General features: G+C 37.5%; 1 protein-coding gene across 3 annotated transcripts; it reads left to right on the plus strand.

The window, feature by feature from the left end:
* The first annotated feature begins 10,396 nt into the window (after positions 1 to 10,396).
* Positions 10,397 to 19,974, plus strand: PDP1 (pyruvate dehydrogenase phosphatase catalytic subunit 1). 3 transcript variants are annotated; one of them, XM_087931515.1, is made up of 3 exons: positions 10,397 to 10,705; positions 12,878 to 12,912; positions 16,132 to 19,974. In XM_087931515.1, exons 2-3 carry the CDS (start codon positions 12,882 to 12,884, stop codon positions 17,784 to 17,786), a joined length of 1,686 nt encoding a protein of 561 aa, XP_087787641.1. In that variant the 5' UTR covers positions 10,397 to 10,705; positions 12,878 to 12,881; the 3' UTR covers positions 17,787 to 19,974. The 3 variants fall into 3 exon arrangements, with proteins under 3 accessions (XP_087787641.1, XP_026561757.2, XP_026561756.2); XM_026705972.2 differs by lacking the exon at positions 12,878 to 12,912 and having other exon boundaries at positions 10,457 to 10,705; XM_026705971.2 differs by lacking the exon at positions 10,397 to 10,705 and having other exon boundaries at positions 11,510 to 12,912.
* The last annotated feature ends 667 nt before the right edge of the window (positions 19,975 to 20,641 follow it).

Consider the following 20,641-nt stretch of genomic DNA (forward strand, 5'->3'; position numbering starts at 1 on the left):
CAAGGGCTAATGTAATTTTTTTCAGAGAGTTCAAGGACCATTGAACATTTAGTATATTTAAATAGAAAAAACTTGGAAAAGGGGAAAAGCTATAATGTCCCCGGTTACAATCAAACAAGTATGGTGTTATTTCTGCTTTGCTTCATATGTCAACAAAAGATTCTGGAACTTGGTAGTTTTGCTGATCTCCTGAATAAAGGCATGCTGGGTTTAGCCTTCCATAAAGTAACAAATGCTGACAGATGGAAAAAATATGCTGATCAAATAAAACAAAGCAGATATGGAAGCAAACAAGCCTCTACTGCCTGAATTGAGGGTCAATAACAAGTAACCAGTCTTACAGTGTCCTGACAAACCAAATGAGCATGTATCTAGCCATGTGCAGTGAAGAAATCACATGTTGATTCCCATATATAACTGAGTATATTATATTCAGCCAGTCTATGACGGGGAAATTTTCTTCCCTTTTGTACTCTAGAATTCATTAAGAGTTCTGAAAAAAAACAGTATTTCTTCCTGTATGTATATACGCCTTCAAGTCGGTATTTTTTAGCAGGAAAAGATGTCCTTGTCTTCTTCCTAAGGCTGAGGGGAAGTGATTGGCCCAAAGTCACCAGATGTAATCCTATGTGGAACTTGGGAGACAGGGTAGAGACACAGCCAAGGGAACAGCTCGATAAAGCCTATTTAGTAGTTTGATCTACTGCAGGAATGTGGGTTTGGCACAGGGGTGGGAGCCAACTGTCGTTACTACCGGTTTGGTGATTACGCTATGCGCATGTAAAATAACCTTAGGCTGTGCCGCCCAGACAGCTGAAAAGTACGCGCTGGTGCGCCTCATTCAAAAAGCCTTTTTTTCCTTGCTTTTTCAAACTCAGCTGTGCCGCACAAAGCAGCTGAGGTTAAAAAGCAGGAAACAAACGACAGGTAAGAGCTGGGTGGGGCGGGCCAAACAGCAGAAAGTACAGAACCAGTTCTGTGTTTGCTGCTCTTCAGAGCTACCGACTCCACAGAACCAGGCAGAACTGGTAGCATCCCACCCCTGGTATGGCACTGTTCTTAATTTTTTGAGCTATAAAGACTGAGGAAGAGATGTACCTTCAAACTTGCAAGATTCTGTTAATAAAACCTTACAATAAAGTAAAATTAGCTCATCTGTTCATGTTTCCTGTCTCATCTACCTCATATAAATATATTAAATAACTGGCTTCTTGCCGGGCGGGGTGCGGGAACTAGAAGTTAGAGTCTCCCAGTTTGTACCATGATGTCTTCCCGAACTGGCTGTCATCATATGAAAACAAACTAAATTGTAAAACTGTATAGAATAGGATACAGAGAGGACCACTACTTACTGGGTGTAAAGTGTTAGACTTACTTGCAGGAGATAAATTTGAAAGAGCTGGAACTTGATGCCAGCTTTAAATCTGAGTATCTGAAAAGGCCCATCTGCCCTATTTCCATTTGATTATCTCCTACATCAAGGGTCTTCAAACTTGACAGCTTTAAGACTTGTGGACTTCAACTCCCAGAATTCCTGAGCAAACATGACCAGAGGAGGAATTCTGGGAGTTGAAGTCCACAAATCTTAAAGCTGTCAAGTTTGAAGACCCCCGTCCTACATTGTACAACTCCCTAAAGGGGTAACAAAGAAAGTAGAAAACACTGTTATCATTAACTAAATTTGCAAAAGGTTATTGACAGCAATGATAAATGAAGAAGGGCAGAAGGACAGAATACTCCAGCGGACAGAAAGAGATTCCTTTCAGGAGGTGTGAACTGCCAGGTTGACTGCAAGAAGCTTGGATGTCAAAGAACCCAACAAATTTTTTATTATCAGACACTAGGGACAAGAAATAAGAAAAAAAGCCAACATCTTGATAACTTAGGAACACTTGAGACACTTTGCTAACAGTGCAATTCACCAGAGAAGGACTTTGTCAGTGGCTTTATTTGTTGCAGTTTTTTTCCATTGGTGGGGTTATTCAAAGGGCTGCTGCTTCTGGACCACCCCCAGGTATATGGCCTCATTCCTGCTGGGCTCCTCCTGCCCCTGACACAGCCTTAATGCTGCCTGATACAGATATAACAGTTCAGGCAAGCACAGGTGGGTGCTATTTTTCCCATTTGCTCTTTAACTTCACCATTTAACTACAGCTTAAAGAAAAAAAGTTCAGCTCCTTAGGCAAAAAACACCCCAAAGTATTTCAATCAGGCTGTCTCTACGGAGGGTGAGAGGAGCCCTCTTTCTTCAGACTGGGCTCTGTACTCTCAGCCTTTTTCCAATTCTGACTGCATAGGCAGGAGAGACTTTACAAAGGAACATAAAGGGAGGGGATGATGGCATTCCTCCCTCCACACCATACAAAGCCTAGCCTTTCACAATTTTTTTCAAATTCTATCTAATGTTTTGCACATGGCTGAAAATATATAACCTAAAGTACCCTGCTGTATTGCAAACCGAGGCTAAGGAAAGCATCCTCCTGCTATCTTCCCATGCCTTTCCTGAATAGAAGTAAAGCCTTGATTAGATAGCTAATTATTTCATAGTAATTATCATTCCCAAACTGTGTCTACTACCGTACATCCAACTTTGATCAAAGAAGTCTGTTCAGCCTAGGCTTTACTGTCATGTATTCTGAGAAATGACCCACTGTAAACACATTGCAAAAGATCACTTGCTTGTAGGCTATCAGAATAACAGAGTAGGAAGGGACCTTGGAGGTCTTCTAGTCCAACCCCATGCTCAAGTAGGAAACCACAAGTAAAGATTTGATTTTTTTTAACTTAAAAGACCAATCTGCAACAGAAATATACATACTAATCCATTATTGGCTGCATGATTTAATTTTCCTGATAATTCTGCCTTCATTGAAGAAAAGCATTGTACTTTGTTGAAGCTGTGAACAACAAGAACTTAGAAAATGGAGAATGGTATGCTCGTGTTCATCAAAGCATGAGACTTGCCAAAACATTGGAAAGTTCTGTTTGCCTGATAGGAAATTTTCCATGCACTGCACAGATCTATATCTATAAAAAGTCACTTGTAGACAAAAAGGAGCCAATCCAACTGTTTTTTCTGACTCTGATTGCATTTCCTATCATCAACTGAAGTGAACTGAAGAGGTAGGTGCCTTGGATGAAAAGTGAAAAGTCTTCAAAGAAAAAAAGTCCAGTTGCCTTTTGGAAAAAGCACCTTTGGGACAACCATGATCTGGATGAATGGGAATCTCCATAGATATTCCTATCATCAAATCACTCTTTTGTTTCATTATAACAAGTATATTTCAATACTACGTTATTAAATAAAATTATGACAACATAAATACATCTGCACAATTACTATACTATTAATATGAGCTAATTTCCAAATTCAGCATCTTTGATATAAAATCTTTCCTTAGTTTTGCCTTGCACTAACAACATATCTATCCCTCAGGTTTTATAGGAGAAAAAAGTAGATGGCTAAGGGTTTGTATGCATATGTGTTCAGTTGTACAAATGATCATTCTTCCTTCCTTCTGCAAGCCCAAAAGAATTGTGAAATTCTTCAGAAAATACACCAACCAAATTAAATGTTCTAGAAGTGTGAACAATGTTCTTGGTAGAATTGTGATTTACATCATAAAAATAATCTAGCACTTAAAAAAAAACCAGAATGATCTTCAACAGACTTAGTAGGTAATTAGGCTGATATTTTAATAATGAATAATGGAGAAATTACTTTCCTATTGAAGCATAGTTCCATGGATTCCACTGTTGTGTGTTATCATTGATTAAATTCATAATACTGCAAGTTCAAGGCTCATAACTGCTTTCTGTTAGTTAAAGCAGGAAGCCTACAAGTTTGAACCAGTCAGTCTTTCTCAACCCTTGGAAGAAGATAAGCCTATGTAATCACCAGGAGTCAGGATTATCTTGAAGGACATTCGGTAAAAAAATAAGCTTCTTTCCATAACAGACACTGAAAATTGGCACTTTAAATAAATAATGTACGAGGACCTAGCTAAAATCATGATAATTGTCAGACTATAATCTGAAAATTAAGCATTACTTGGGTGAATTGTTTTGTTTCCATTTATTTTTTCTTAATATTTCTTTTTTTAATCTCAAATAAAAATAAATATGAGACAAGCAGTGCAACACTATTAAATAATATTGAGATAGAGTTCTACAATTCTTCAAGTGGTATGCAATTTTTAAAGAAGCTATCAAGACTCATTAAGGGCAGGGAGCGAGATGTAAGACCAAACTTCTAAAAAGATATATAGAGTGAATCTTAAGAGTAAGGTAGAATTCATACAACAGTGAAGTACAACAGGTCCAAGGTGATTCTGACAATTATTGTCTATTAAGGAAGTTGCCTGAAAGATTGCAAGATCAGTTATCACCTAAATCACACTGCAGTTCTCTTGAGTTACATTGTTGCAACCCTACTACCAGTTTAACTTTAAACCTCTTATTACGGCACCACTGGGAGACTGAATCAGATTAACCATTGAAGAAATAGTTTTCATGAAAGAATAGAAAACAAGTGGCAAGTTGCTGGGAATGAGCTTTAATTCAGTGACTTTTTGATATACCCTGTGGAGATTCTTGGATCATGCTGTTCAGATTTAATTTAATGTACTCTACTGTATAATGCACAGCAATTAGCAAACAATTCAAGACTATTATTTGGACTATGCACTTCTAACCATCCTTATTAAAGAATCACTCACTTCAGTCTGAGAATTTCTAGAATGAAGTTCTAGTGATAATCATTATGGCCAGTCCTGGTAACTAATAACTAAAGCGTTATTTTCTGATAAAACCATAAAAGAAATAAATTTTCAGAAGATGGTGGTGGGTGTTTTAAAGGAGGTGATAGCATATGACATTAAGAAATCCTCTCAAGAATGCAGCAATTATTGTCAAGGAAGCAATAGGACCACCTGCAACTTTGGGGTAGGGGGTGAGGTTCAAGATTAGTTGGTTGATGGATGCAAGTTTTATCAGACCTCCACATCATTTTAGACACTTTTGTTTTGTTCCATTTTAATTATATTGTGTTTCAATTCTTGCTCACCACTGATAGATGAGTGACTATATAAGTTTAATAAATGAATAAAATTTTTTGCTCCTTTTTATGTGGTTTATTTAATAAAACATGGAAGCTAATATACCTTTCTATAAAACTCATTTGAATACAATTCTTTATAAAGCAAGGCATGCTTTTGGAGTTTTTTTTATTTAATTGCCATGTTTTGTTGACTTTTTAAAATAGTTTTGTTGACTTTTTTAATATTATACTTTGGAATATTACACAACCTTTACTTACATTTCTTAAATGATCCTTGCAAAATCCCACTTGTTGAAACTGATGTTGTCTGGACATTGGAATGTAAATAAGATAATATGAAATTCACTTAGGAAGCTGTTTACAGACCAAAGCCATTTGGAATTTTAAGTGTCTTTTCTGTTCATGATTAATACATAAATAGCAGATAGTGGGTCAACACTCAAGTGTCCTAATAACATTTGATAAATGGGTAATTCTTCCTATCAGGACTGAAATACTGCTCACCAGATTGCCTTCTAGCTTAATTATCTGTGTACTGCTCATCACATATTAACCTGGTAAAAAGTCATTGCAATGCAAAGAACTACAGGTAGTCCTCAACTTACGACCATAACTGAGTCCAAAATTTCTGTTCTTAAGTGAGACATGTTAATTTTGACCCATTTTACAACTATTCTTGCCACACTTGTTCAGGGAATCACTGCAATTTTACAGTTATAAGGCAGCTGTTAAGTGAACCTGGCTTCCCCATTGACTTTGCTTGTCAGAAGGTCGCAAAAGACGATCACTTGACCCTGGGACTTTACAACCATCATATATGTGAATCAGTTGCCAAGCATCTGAATTTTGATCACATGACCATAGGGATGCTACAATGGTTGCAAGTGTGAAAAACAGCCGTAAGTCACTCTTTTCAATGTTGTATCTTCAAACATTCACTAAACAAACTGTTGTAAATTGAAGACTACCTGTACTGTATGCTTTGCATTCACAAAGGTCCTGGTTCAATTTGGAGGATTTTGGTCTAGAAGAATCATGCAGGGTAAAGGAAATTATACCTAAAATCACACAAAGCTCCAACAGAAACAAGAGGCAGAAACATGATAGAGAAATTGTAGTTATATAGGTAATGAATAAGTATGAACACTGACAAGGAAAATAGGACAGATAAAACTAGAAGTAGGACTCTCACAAATGTTGAGAAATCATTTTAAAGGATTTTCCTTTCGACTCATTCCTGTTCCAGCCAAACTGGTCAAACTACAAACATTCTTTGGTATAGGGATGCCATGCTTTCTGTACATGATATTAATTGAAAACAGCTTGCAGGTACAAATGTTCAGCTAACTTGGGTTACAGGTTTGCTTGGACAGAGCTGGTCCAAAACTTTATGCTGCCTCTGGAGAATAAATAGCACTCCTTCCAATTAAAGCACCTGGTGTCCAAGCCAAGAGTAACCATGTTAGCACCTGAGCTAAAATGTACACAGATACACAAGTAGCTTTGCCTTATGTCACTTATCAACCTCAAAAAAAAGTGCAATGGGTCGTGCGTACTTAGAGACCCATGGAAAACAATGAGACTTAATTATTAATCTCAGTGCCACTGCTCTTAATTGGTCTATTCTATTACTAGGTTTGAATCCAGCCAGCAGTAGTAGTAATAATAATAATAGCAGCAACAATAAGTTAATAACTACCAATGGGTCTTTTTGTGAGGTAAAAAGTGGCTACTAAAGTCAACCAAACTCACTATACCTAATGGAAGGGACTTGAAAGGGAAGTGGAGAATTTGAGTTTTAATGTATGATTTATGTTTTCTTATAATTTGAAACATGAATCTCTATCCCAGTTTTCGCCCACTATTTATTTATTTTATTCTGCCTGTCCTGCAAAACATACAGGGGTTGATATATGGAAATTTATTCCATTTGCTAAGGCTAAGCACTACTATGTGAAAAGCATCCAGCAAGCTTCGATCTGAGCAAAGACTGAAATGCAGTGCAATTTCAATGTGGTAGAATTAGAATTAGAATTAGAATTACATAGAACATGGTAGAATTCTGTTATTCTGTTAATTCTATCACATGGGTTTATCCAGTCTCTGGGTCACAAGTCGTATTTTGCCAACCTGTTGATAAATTCAATTTTTACCAGGCTCAAGGTTGACTCAGCCTTCCATCCTTCTGAGAACCCAGATTGTTGGGGGCAATATGCCAACTCCATAAACCGCTTTGTGAAGCAGTATATAAGTCTAAATGCTATTGCTATAATGTAATGTATAATGTATAGAAGTTCAGATTTAGATCAATTCAGTTTAGTTCAAAACTCCCGATCATGCCTTATTACTTGTGGACAGGAATGGCAGGATTATCCTGTTTCATGACAGTCATTTTCATCTTGCCATTCCCTTCCTGCCTCACCCTATTTATATAGAAGTTAAATAAAATGTCTTTTCTAAATGTATTTTATTTAAACATACAAGGGAAGAATTGCATGGAAAATTGACACAGCATCTCAAGAGGTACCAATAAAGATTTTTTTTTTCAGATTTTCAAAAACCTCCATTGTTTCATTTCATCCCCTGGGTCTCTTTAAGAATTGGGACTTCCTCTTAGATAAATATACTTTTGTGCAGCATGTCACTTCATAATCTAACTGATATCTTTAAAAGTTCAGACTTTGCTACTTCTGGCCTTTTAAAAAAATAACAGAAGTATTTTTTTCTGCTGTAGATTAATGAAAATGGCTCAGTCACACAGTCTGAAATTTAAAACCAACGGACTTTCTCAGTGTCACTTTTCCAGTTCTGGCTGACCCTCAGGGTAGGTCAGGTTTTAAATTCATAACATTCATAGCACAGAAGCATTTGGAACTCAGTAGTATTTCATATTTAAAAATACCTTCACCCTCTTTTTTGTGACCACAACATCTGAATCAAACTAGAAAATAAAAGGTTTAAGGATGGCAAAGAACTATGGGAAAAAAGCAGGCCTTTAAATGATCTGAGAACCAAGTGCCTAATATTTCCATTTTTAAAAAGCAGTATATTTCTTCCTTATCAAGATAAAACTAAAACTATCTAAACTTTTTCCAATGATATCCATAATTCTGATATTGGGGCAATTGTTCCTCAAATTAATTCAGAGCTTAGTCATTGCTCTTCAGTGCATGGAATAGACATTATCTTTTCCTCCAAAACAGAGATTTGGGTCTGAGTTATATGAGATCTAGGACAACCTACACTAATTGACCTCTTTTGATTGATTCCAACCTCTGCTTGTCTGCAAGCTGCCAAAGAATAAATGAAAACTATGCTTTTTGAAATATATATTTGCTTTTTATCCTACGTTTATTACTTTGTAAGTAACTCAACCCTTTCTGAAAAAAGGATGAAATGTGTAACAGCTCAAACTAGCTAGGTGTTGAACAGAACTTCATACTGTATTTTTCTTACTCTTATATGTAGGAGTCTGGTGCTGAATCTTAGGCACAACTTTACTGTATGAATATCTAACTACTGCAGTGTCAAATAAATGTTACATTTGTTCTGTTATGCAGGCAGCAATCCTAGAAAATCTTGGGCAACAGAGTCAGATCTGGTTAGTGATTGAATCAGAAGACTGGAGTCTAAACCAGAAGGCAATGATAAATTACTTCAGTTAAATCTGATCTATCCATTAAATCTCCCAGAGTTGAATGAAACTTATAGCCCTTTTAACCTGAGAGTAAAGATTTTATTTTATTTTTCTGTATTTTTACAGCATCAAGCAAATCAGGAAAATGCTATATGCAAGTACAGTGGCCATATATTCTTTAATATAAGAGTCCTTTATTTCAATAAGCTGCCTGTTAGGACTTTTCAAAAACATCCATCTATCCTACTGAGTTAAACTTTTACTGTACATATGTTATGATTTAATGCAACTTTCATATTCATGTGAAAAATACAGAAATTGGATTCTTATAAAAATAAATTTACATTTGTTTGTATTTTAATAATATGCATTTAGTGGGGTGGGGGGATGGGGTTACTATTGATTTTCCTTTCATAAAGCAGTTATAAACAGAAAGATGTCAATGAAAATTTTCAATCATCCCGGTAGAATTGTCTGAAGATTGTAAAGTTGAATTTTATTTGGTTTGAGCTAGTTATGCGACTCTGCAGCTCTCAAACTGACAACGAAAAAACTAGTCCAGTTGCAATGATTCAACCTTCAGACAACTTCAGACAGTCTTTACAAAAGAAACTGTTAAAATGTTTTATTTTATGAACCTTCTCAGATTTGCCTTTTTCAGGATTGTCCTTCATTTTTTCCAAGAAAATATGGCCACCATATAACAGAACAAAAGTGAGATGAGCATTATTTTTGAATGCAGCTGCTGCTGCTTCTCCAGCAAGCCCTATCTTCTCTCAAATTCTGAATGTATAACGTGAATCCGAACTGCAGAAACGCTGTTAGATTCAAGTCAATGCATTTGCTAGTTTGTTCTACCGCAGCTTCTCCGTTCATCCCACTTCCCCCCCCCCACATCCTTTCCCCACAATATGCAAGGAAAGTCTTTGTAAAGTAGATGACTTGTGTCCGTTCATACTTGCAAAGGCTACATCGAAATATTAGGGTTTACGTTAAGACCCCCTTACCCAAACCATAAACCAGTCAACTAAGTTTTACAACCTGCCCTGCAGTTTGTTCGTTTTCCAGTCTCTTGTGCAAACCCAGAACATGGGGTTAATTATGCAAGCCCTGTGCAAACACATACGGTGACTGTGCCCACTGAGATTCTTATCCAAAGCAAAGGATAGCTATTCTTGTCATCGTGTGAACTTAGTTACTTTAGCAAAGAGCGAGTATTGTGAAGAGCGTTCCCACTCTTAAAATTGCTCCCACCTTCTTTTCAATAGAATACGGCTTTCACCTGCACCCCCACCCCACCCCACCCCAGAAGCACGGATCACGCCTCTTCTCAGCAAAGCGTTCTGATAGGCCGCAAAGGTATAAGAAGGAGGATCTTCTGGGAGATCCGAGCCAAACAGAGCGTCGGCCGAACCCGCCCTCTCTCTCTTTTTTTTTTGCCGGCTCCCGCCTTTTTCAGATTGGAAGAAACGCTCATAAAAGGAGAAGAAAAGAAGTCCCGAGCGGCAATTTCTATAAGGCGCATTCTTCTTTCGAAAGGCACTAGCAGCAAAGGCGAAACCTGAACTTTGAGATCCCTCCGCCAAGCCCCGACAATTTAAAAAAAAGGGAGAAAAAAAAAGCGGTGAGCATGAGCTAAGCGAGCGTGGGAGTCACGTGACCTACCCTCTCCCCGCCCATTCCTACCTTTAGCCAATGAGCGTGAAGACGGCCGAGCGAAGGCTATATAATCGGGTAGCGTCACAAAAGCCGGCCAAGATCCTTGAAATCCGACTCGCTTTTTCTTTTTTTTCCGCCCGCTGCGCGGCTGCAGCGAGAAGCCCAGGCAGGCGCGCGCCCGCCACTGGCCACTCGGGCTTCTGGGTGGGAGGGGGAGAGGCCGAGTCGCCCCGTTTACGGCGGCCGCGGAAGGGCGGGACGGTGGCCGCTCCCGCTCGCTCGCTCTCCCCTTATCCCGCTGCCCTCGCCGCCGGGTACTGTCACCTTCCCTCTTCCCCATCTCGGGCCAGGTCAGTATCTCTGGCTTTAGAGCCGGCTCGGGGGCTGGAGCACCCGCGGGTGGTCCTGGGTAGCGGCCGCTGCCATCTCTCGGCTCCGTTTTTCCCCGGCCTGAGACGGAGGAGGGCGCGCAGACTGGGCGGAGGAAGTTAGTGTTGCTGCCCTGCAGCTAGCTCCTCTCCCATATTGGGTACAGGCGGAAAGGCCCAGGGGCAGACCGGGGATCCCTCGTAGGAAGAGGACGCGGGCGTAGTTTCAGCAACAGACCCGAGTACACGCGTCTCCAAGGCAGCCCCTGAAAGAGAAGCCCCTGTTGTGTGTAGCTGGGCATGCAAAACAGGCATCCTCTGTCCGACTTGAAGGTGACATTTCGGGATCCACCAGTGTTTTTGCCTCCAGAAAGCCTTGGTTCACAATGCTGCATCTCTGGGTAGTGGGAGGAAATAACCTTTGGGTCAAGCTTGGGTCCTGGTGGTTTCATGGACACATCCAGATGATTTCCTTAGTAAAGAATAGGAGAGAGCTCCAACCTGTCTGCAGGCCGGTTGAGCAAAATGGACCATATTTAAGTGTTACTTATGAGCAGTGGCTCCATTAAGAGTTCCTGTCTGTGTGTGTGTGTATGCATATATGTGTACTTATATGTACTTGTATTTATACATACATACACACACACACACATATATACTGCATATATTGAAAAGTCTCCAAGTTGAGAAAACTACTCAATGTACTTTTCTTTTATTGTATTTTAATGTACCGGTAGTTTTCTTTCAATAATCTAGGCAGCACATATATATATATATATATACATTATATATCTCTTCATAGCCTGTCTTATTATCTACAGCTCACTTCTCCCAGTACTAATCCCACTCAATTCTTTTCTAAGCTTTCAAACTCAAATATAGGCAGCCAGCTATTTCCATCTGCTGGTGCTGTGCTGTATACATGTAGGTGATTAATAATATTGATGTTAGGAGGCATATGTTGCTTTTTAATTTTTCTTGAATGCAAAAGAACAAAATGAAGATAGCACTTTATTTGAGGTTTCTATGATATTTTTAAAATGGTACCCTTCTCCCTCTGCACACCTCTTTTAATCTGATTAGCAGATCATTGCATAAACTAATCAGTGTATTTTCTCCTGCCTTGTATCCAGAAGAACTTATTGTGCTGCCCCCTTTTTCTTTAAACCATTAGCTGCAATATGGAGAATAATCAACAGGATTGATAGAATCCTGTGATAGATATAGTTAATCCCTTGTTAGAATGCCCTCATCCTAGAAACAAACTACTTTTGCGGCTAAACAGTTGGTGTGCTCTTGCCAAGTTTGTGATTGACCACCTTCTATTTCATGAATTTGCAAGGATTTTGTGGAACTTGGAGAATAGGAAATGCCTTGTAACTGGCTTTATGACCCCAATTTTCAAATAAGGAAATCTGGGATATGTAAGAAGGCACTTTTGAAAGCACCAAATTTTTGAAGCAGTAGTGATAAACTGTTCCTCACTTAAGAAGCATCCTTCTTTCTGTGATGTTCATATCTATTCAGAAAGATTGAGGCATACTTGTTATTTTAAATACTGCTCATACTTGTTTGATATGGACATTTGGTTTCGATTTAAATGTCAATCTGGTCAGAATATGTCCTGTATGTCTGTTTACTAATCTCTGTTAGTACTAATCTCTTCACTCTAGATCAGTGAAGCTGGAAAAATCCTGAGCATCTTGGTTTGTAGAAAATACTACAGTGAAAACACTACATTGCTCTGTTCAGAGCAGCTGTATACCCTGCTTCAAATAATTGAAGCTGGTGCTTAGCAGATTGAAATATTCTTTCAGCCTCATTTCAAAACAATGTATATGCCTGTTGCTCTTCAGAGCTGGCTGACAGCAGATGAGTCTTGTGTGAACTTGATGTTACGTTGCATAGCAAGTGTGATTGAGATATGTTCTATGTTCGGCTGTAGAAAGCTTAGAATAGTGCTGGTTAAGAAATGGCTATGCTGCAAGTTGCTTCTTAATGTTTGTCACTACAAACTGCTTGTATTTCTGTCTTTCTTTTTCCTGTCCCCCTTCAATGTTGGAGACTTCTTCTTCCTCCTTTAATAATCTCTCCTGTTCCTTGCTATTCCTGGGCTTCTGCTTTGTGGATGTTGGCGACTTCTTGTTGTGACAGGAGAATGTGTGTGTGTCCTGGGCCCAGGAGAATTGGTAGGTATTTTTTGTGCTCCTATTATCTGAGTAATAAAATTTGGAGGGTGGGTGATGGGTTAATGAGGGAGTGTATTAAATAAGCATTACTGTAGATCACTTCTGGAATTGTTGGCTGCGAACTCTAGGAATTGTAATCTTAACATTTCTGGAGAATGCCAAGTTTGAAAAAGGTGCTGTAAGTATTATCTTTGTAAATGCTTCTTTAAGTTTAAATTGGTATTTTCTTAATGTATACTCTTACAAATAAACTTACCTTGGATTTCAGTGTCACAAAATCAGCTTCACTATACAGTAAATCAGATTTCACAATATATTGAACAATGTAACTTGTTTAATTTGGGCTTAAATGCATGAACTCAGTATGGTGCTTTGTGAAATATGCTTTATGATTTTACATATGTGGATCTAGCCATTACGGTTTATTCAACTGATTATGGTTTTTAAAATATCCTTAGGATGTGTGTATCCAACCATTATGCGTGTGTTGAATTGGGTTGAATGAATGTACTCATTTGTACAAATGTACTGCTGACAGGCATCCCAAGTATCTAGAATATAATATAAAGTTAAATTCTTCATTTGTGGTTTTTTGAATGCCCTCAGCCAGGATTAATTTAGCTTGCTTCAGTTACTGGCATAAATTGAGCATGTCACTGACATATTTCCTTCCCTCCCCTTCCTCTCCCCCCCCCACCCCTGTTTTCCACCTTGTACCACACTCCTGGTATGATCTTCTATCTGATACAATGCTGAATCTTACCTGGGAAGTGAAATATTGGTCAAGGTAACCATGGCAAATAACTACATATATCAGGCTTTCAAATTGTTTTATTGATAGTCACAAGTCATCAACAGCTTAAAATTGATAAGGTCTGGAGAGCTGACAGTAAATAAATAAATAGCAATAGCATTTCGACTTATATACTACTTCACAGCCCCCTCTAAGTGGTTTACAGAGTCAACAATCTGGATCCTCTTACCGACCTTGGAAGGCTCAGTCAACCTTGAGCCAGTGGCAGAGCTAGCCTGTAATACTGCATTCCAGCCACTGCACCACCACAGCTCTGGCAGTAAAACTGGGGAAATAGAAGAACTGAACCTGGTCCCTTGTTGGCCATTACTAGAGCAGTCTGACTTAATAAATGAAAGATGGAATAAAAGTAGACATTTCCAGAATTTGAAATCATATACATATTTAAATTATACATTGAGATAATCTGCTTCACTCCCAAAAGACTCTCCACAGTAGCATATTACTAATGGCACTGTAAAAGTCCCACAAAAGGGTATGATTGTAAGGGAAACAAAATAAATTGAGAACAATGGATCCATCTTGTGTATTCCTTTAATGGTTATTAAGGGCTAAGGTAGCAAAAAGTATCTGACATTTGAGAAAGACTGACAGGTGAACAAAACACTGAGCAAACAATGTGCAACCAAAATATAGGAATACAGAAGAAATTAATACAGACTGCTCAGATTAAGACAATTTAACTATTTTTTTGAAATTCTATATGACTGAAAAACACAAATTTAATAGTAATACCCTACCAAACCTTGTGAAATAGCTAAAATATTTCTGTAGATCTATGGAACACAAAAGATTTTAGAGTAAGAAAATTGTTTTACTACTTAGAAGAGCTCCTCTTGAAAAGCTGTCAGTTGGAAAGTGTGGATTAGATCTGTGGCTCTCAAATTGACACCTAGGTTATTACAGTAATTTCACAGGCACTATAGGATACTTTACTACTTAATAAACTGAACTGTCCAATGTCTTTGAGGTGCTATAGAGCAAGGGTCTTCAACCTTAGCAACTTTAAGACTTGTGGACAGCAAGGCTAGCTGAGGGATTCTGGGAATTGAAGTCTACAAATCTTAGTTGCTAAGGTTGGAGACCCCTGCTATAAAGCATGTGTGGGAACTGATAGTACAGTGAGAAAATTACACTAAGAGCACTATGAAGCAAGAAAGTTTGGGAATCTCTAGGTTAGATGTTAGTTCTAGCATACAATAATATATTACATATTAATTCTGAAGTTGCTAACTGTCATAGACCACAAACTGTATAACAGTAGATAGTTGCTGAAAACCACTATCTACAAAACGGAGATTGATTATTTTTGTGATTTGTCCGAAGACCATTAAATGACTAATCGTTTAAAACAATCTATCGGAAGCTTTGTAGTTCCAAACTCTAGTCTACTGTACATGATTGTTGTTACACACAATAAATACCCTTGTTCATTTGTAAATGGTGAACAGAGCCAAAGTTACTGGTGGGTAATACAGAGTTGATATATGCCTGGTCCTTCAAGTTTTGGTCACCATGATATAAGTTGAGACTCTAAAGTCTAGAAGGAGTGCAGAGAAGAGTAGCAAAGGTGGTTAGGGGACTGGAGATTAAAACATATGAAGAACAGTTGCAGAAATTGGGTGTGTCTAGTTTAATGAAAAGAAGGACTAGGGGTGATATGATAATAGTGTTCCAATATCTAAGGAACTGCAAGAAAGAAGAGGGGATCAGCCTATTCTCCAAAGCACCTGAAGGCAGGACAAGAAGCAATGGGTGGAAACTAATCAAGGAGGGAACCAACCTAGAACTAAGGAGAAATTTCCTGACAGAACAAATAATTAGATGTTTTGGGTGCTCCAACATTGGAGATTTTTAAAGAGTAGATTGGGCAACCATTTGTCTGAAATGTTATAGAGTTTCCGGTATAGACTAGAAGACCTCCAAGTCCCTTCTAACTGTTATTCTGTTCTGTTATTAAGTTTGTGAAATTGGAGGGAAATCATATAGGAGAAAACATTACAATGATTAATACAAATAACAGATGTGACAATTTTCCTCATATGGCAATCCAAATCCTTATTACATGCATACTGAGAGTCTTTTCAAGGACAAGATTTCAATTGTGGTTGTTTTGGTCCTTCAACTTTTGAGATTACTTTTGTTCTCCCAACTTGAAGTTTTGATTAAATTAAATAATGATATTTGTAATTCTCTACTAGTGTAATAGGGTGAATTGAGTTATTTAATCTTAGATTGATACTTTAAAATATTCCTGCTTCCTGCAAATATGTTGAATCTGTAAAGCTGTACACATTAAAGAGGTATTTAAGTAAAAGTGAGTATATAGGTGCATGATATGGTGCATATATACTTCTTTCATGAAAGCCCATCCTAAGTTTACGTTGTCTTTTGTTTTCTTCCAGCAATTCCAGTCAAGAGCTCCAGGTTGCCATTGTTCTCTGATGCCATGCCAGCACCAGCTCAGCTACTACTCCCATTAATTCGCAACTGTGAGATTGGCAGGATATACAGCACTGCATGTTACTGTCACCACAAGCATCTATGTTGCTTGTCCCCTCCCGTAACTCACAAGCACTTGAAGTATGTTCCTCAGAAGAAGCTTGCGACGCTTTGCAGACCAAAGGAAAACTTCAATCAGTTTATTCATGCAAGAAACTATGTCTCTACACCACAGCGATTTTACCTCACGCCTCCACAAGTCAACAGCATCCTCAAGGCAAATGAATATAGTTTCAAAGTGCCAGAGTTTGATGGCAAAAATGTAAGTTCTGTTCTTGGCTTTGACAGCAACCAGCTGCCAGCCAATGCTCCCATAGAGGATCGAAGAAGTGCAGCGACTTGTTTGCAGACAAGAGGCATGCTTCTGGGTGTATTCGATGGGCACGCAGGATGTGCATGTGCCCAGGCTGTCAGTGAGCGATTGTTTTATTATATAGCTGTTTCTTTGTTGCCCCATGAAACTTTACTTGAAATAGAAAATGCTGTTGAAAGCGGTAGGGCCCTGTTGCCCATCTTACAGTGGCACAAACACCCTAATGACTATTTCAGTAAAGAAGCCTCCAAATTATACTTCAACAGCTTGCGAACTTACTGGCAAGAACTCATAGATCTTAACACTGGAGAAACAACAGATGTCAAAGAAGCTTTAATTAATGCATTTAAGAGGCTTGACAATGACATTTCTTTGGAAGCACAAGTTGGAGATCCAAATTCTTTTCTTAACTATTTAGTATTGCGTGTAGCTTTTTCTGGTGCAACTGCTTGTGTGGCTCATGTAGATGGTGTTGATTTGCATGTTGCCAATACTGGTGATAGTAGAGCAATGCTTGGTGTCCAAGAAGAGGATGGCTCTTGGACTGCTGTTGCTTTATCTCATGATCATAATTCACACAATGAAAGTGAAATTGAACGACTTAAGATGGAACATCCAAAGTCCGAAGAAAAGAGTGTTGTAAAACAAGATCGGCTATTGGGTTTACTTATGCCTTTCCGAGCTTTTGGTGATGTCAAATTTAAGTGGAGCATTGACCTTCAGAAGAGAGTAGTAGAATCTGGCCCCGATCAACTGAATGATAATGAATATACAAAGTTCATTCCACCGAACTATCATACTCCTCCATATCTCACAGCTGAGCCTGAAGTGATACACCACAAATTGAGGCCTCAGGACAAATTCCTGATACTGGCAACAGATGGTTTGTGGGAAACAATGCACAGGCAGGATGTAGTTAGAATTGTAGGTGAGTATCTTACAGGTGTTCATCATCAGGAGCCAATAGCTGTTGGTGGTTACAAGGTAACATTGGGACAGATGCATGGGCTTCTTACTGAAAGGAGAGCCCGTGTCTCTTCAGCCTTTGAAGATCAGAATGCTGCTACTCATTTGATACGCCATGCTGTCGGAAATAATGAATTTGGCACTGTGGATCATGAACGGCTCTCCAAAATGCTCAGTCTTCCAGAAGAGTTGGCTCGGATGTACAGGGATGATATCACAATTATAGTAGTACAATTCAATTCCCATGTTGTTGGTGCATGCCAAAATGAAGAATTCTGAATTGACTAAACTTCACAGAACAAAATGAAAAAATGACCAGCATTGAGTGCATCAGAGTAAAACACTTTATTATTATCAGGTCATTGGAATTATAACTGGAGCAAATATAATTTGCAAAAACCTTGGACAATGGTCAAAATGTTACTTATCTGATTTAAACTACCAGGAGAACAAAAACCAACTTTGCACTAAGTAGTCTATTACAATTTGGGATTATTTGGTAGAAGTAAATCTTCATATGCATTAGAGCAATGTCCTTCAGGGCAAAAATATTGTATTATCACATGTAAATTCCAATGTAGGTAGGTATCTAAGTTGCTTTAGACAACTTTGGTTGATAATGTGGTTATAAAACTGACCTTGAATAGGGCTGTTAACTTTTATACCTACGAAGTAGCTGTTGTGTCTTTCCTCTAGGAAAGGAAAGGAATGTATTTTTAACACTCAGTAGATGTCTTGAAATCATATCTAGTTATCTTATTTTGGGTAGTGATATATCTGTTGAAACACATGCCTGTAATAATGATGTTAAAAGTCCAAGTTTAAGCCATAAATATCCTAAGCCTATCCAGAAGTATTAGAAATTAAAGACCATTTTGCATCAAAAGCTAATATATTTTGCACAGTTCAAAGGGCAATAAATTATTAGAAGTTTAGATAACTAAATGGAAAAGTGCAAAAAAAAAAACCCCTAACCCCACCACTCTTTGACTTATGTTATGAACCTGAAATTTACTTTTGTGAATCTTGACTTTCAATCAGACTCATACCAAATCTATTTCTGCTCATCTTGGGTTTACTATTGTACTTGGAAAAATGGTAGTGACTTAGTAAATTTGTGCAGTCATATGTTTATAGTCTGAATTAAAGTTTGGTCTTCTGGTTGTGTATTACAAAGCAAAAAAATGTACCTGTATTGTTTGGTTGCCACGGTGACTTGAAGAAAACCATGTAATAACAATTGTAAATAGAAATAGTGGCAGAGAAAAGTCTGCATGCTATATACTTAATCCCATTGGCAGTGCAACATCAACTTCTTTCAAATTTATTATTGGTGTGTAAACTTGCTTACATGCCAGATCTCTTCCTAATGTTGCATGACTGATCTCTGAACTATATGCCAAATAATGGTATATTTGGAAATGGCAGGTAAATTTTAAAAGTTTTCTTAGCAATTACAATTTGAATGTTTTTAATTTAATGTCAGACTCAAGGCTTCACAAATGTCACTTGCCTTATAATATTGAACTAGTTTTTATCACTTCATAAAAAGACAGTATAACTATATGAATCGTTGCTTAATATTTTCCTCAAGTTCATATCTACATTTGAGGCATTAGCAAATGAACATTAATATCTGTGCTTCTCTGTTTAAATATCTTGTATGTATTCTACTTGAACTGCATTTGACTTTCTATCACATATGTGATTGTTTAAGCTGACACATTTTAGAATATGTCAGTGTTCTTCACAGCATAGATACATAAAAAGAAAAAAGAACAATGAGCTAACTCTGTCCTTAGTAAACCAGTACTATGTGTATGAATGTTTCCAGCACTTAGGTTTTGTAGCACTAAAGTTCTCTTAGTTCCTTAGTGTACACTGAGTCATATTTGTCTAAAAGATTGCAAGTATTGAAATGCAAAGACATACAATATGTAATTGCATCACTTTCCTGAATGGATATCCTTTATAAATTTAACTTGATGAAAAATTCATATCTGCAGCCTTAAAGGGGGGTGGCCTTCTCTTTCTGTGTCCAAAGAAGTAATTGTTATAGCTTTCATTTATATTTCTCCTCTAATTTTGTTATTTATTGTATTAATGACAAAACTGAGCAGTTTAAGTTGTCACCTTTATAAATGGAGTGAATGGTTACAACCATATTTTATGTTACATTATTCATTTTCTTAGATATTTGTGACATTTGTAATACATGTAAATGTATCTTTGTGGCTTGGTTCTAGTTATAATGAATGATATTAAGTCCTTGCCCTATATATTCAGCATTTTGGGAAGAGTTGGTGGTCTTGTACATACAGATATGAACATAAGAATTAACTTTAATTTCTCAGAATAAGTTTGCATTGAAAGGGGAGGGGAAATGGCTTTTTCAACAACACACAATATACTCCAAGAACAAATAACTTTTTGGTAAATTTCAATAAAAACAAATACTGGAAACATGTATTAGAGTCTTTGAAAAATTGTCTTTGCTTTATTTTCCTGAATTCAAATTTCAGTTGTAATTGTTGGACAATGTTTTAAATGGTAAAATCAGTGTTATACATGAAAATGTTTGCAATGAAACTGTCTTTCCCAAAAGAGTGGATCACAATATTAGAATGTATTCTACTTCACAAATTTCATTTTTGTATTAGCTTTCAGCTAATTAACTAGAGCCGGAAATGACTAGCACATGCTTCTTGACCACTCTAAAAGGAAAATGAATTCTGTTTCAAGCAAAAACATATAACTGACATATGTTTATGTCTGTTTTTACTCTATTGAAATAGAACCTTCGATTGACCTGAATTAAAATGTCTTGACCAGTATTCAGGAAAAATATTGCATAAACCTGTCCGTTGTATTTTTTTTCCTCGTAAATTTCCAGACGGGAATTGGGCTGGAGTTGTATTTATTAAGTTACATTTATTTACTTATTTGCTTTTATCGTCCTTTTATTACTTTATAAGCAATTCAAGGCAGTAATATCAATGAGTTCTCTTTAAAAATCTACATACATTAACCAGATTTTACCTGATTTTGTTGACGTCACAATATAATACCTTTCAGCCTGACTACTAATGAAATCCTAAATTACTGTTCCAAATGCTAAAAAAAAGTGCAAAAAT

Source organism: Pseudonaja textilis, chromosome 3 (assembly GCF_049901715.1).
Source record: "Pseudonaja textilis isolate UNSWEBS1 chromosome 3, rPseTex1.2, whole genome shotgun sequence".
NCBI classification, from domain to species: Eukaryota; Metazoa; Chordata; class Lepidosauria; order Squamata; family Elapidae; genus Pseudonaja; species Pseudonaja textilis.

What these genes read in the sequence shown, in the direction of transcription:
- PDP1 (XM_026705971.2), top strand. Translation starts at nt 12,852, where the DNA reads ATGTTGGCGACTTCTTGTTGTGACAGGAGAATGTGTGTGTGTCCTGGG. An exon ending in TCCTGGGCCCAGGAGAATTG is followed by an intron (nt 12,913 to 16,131) that starts GTAGGTATTTTT and finishes GTTTTCTTCCAG; the next exon opens with CAATTCCAGTCAAGAGCTCC.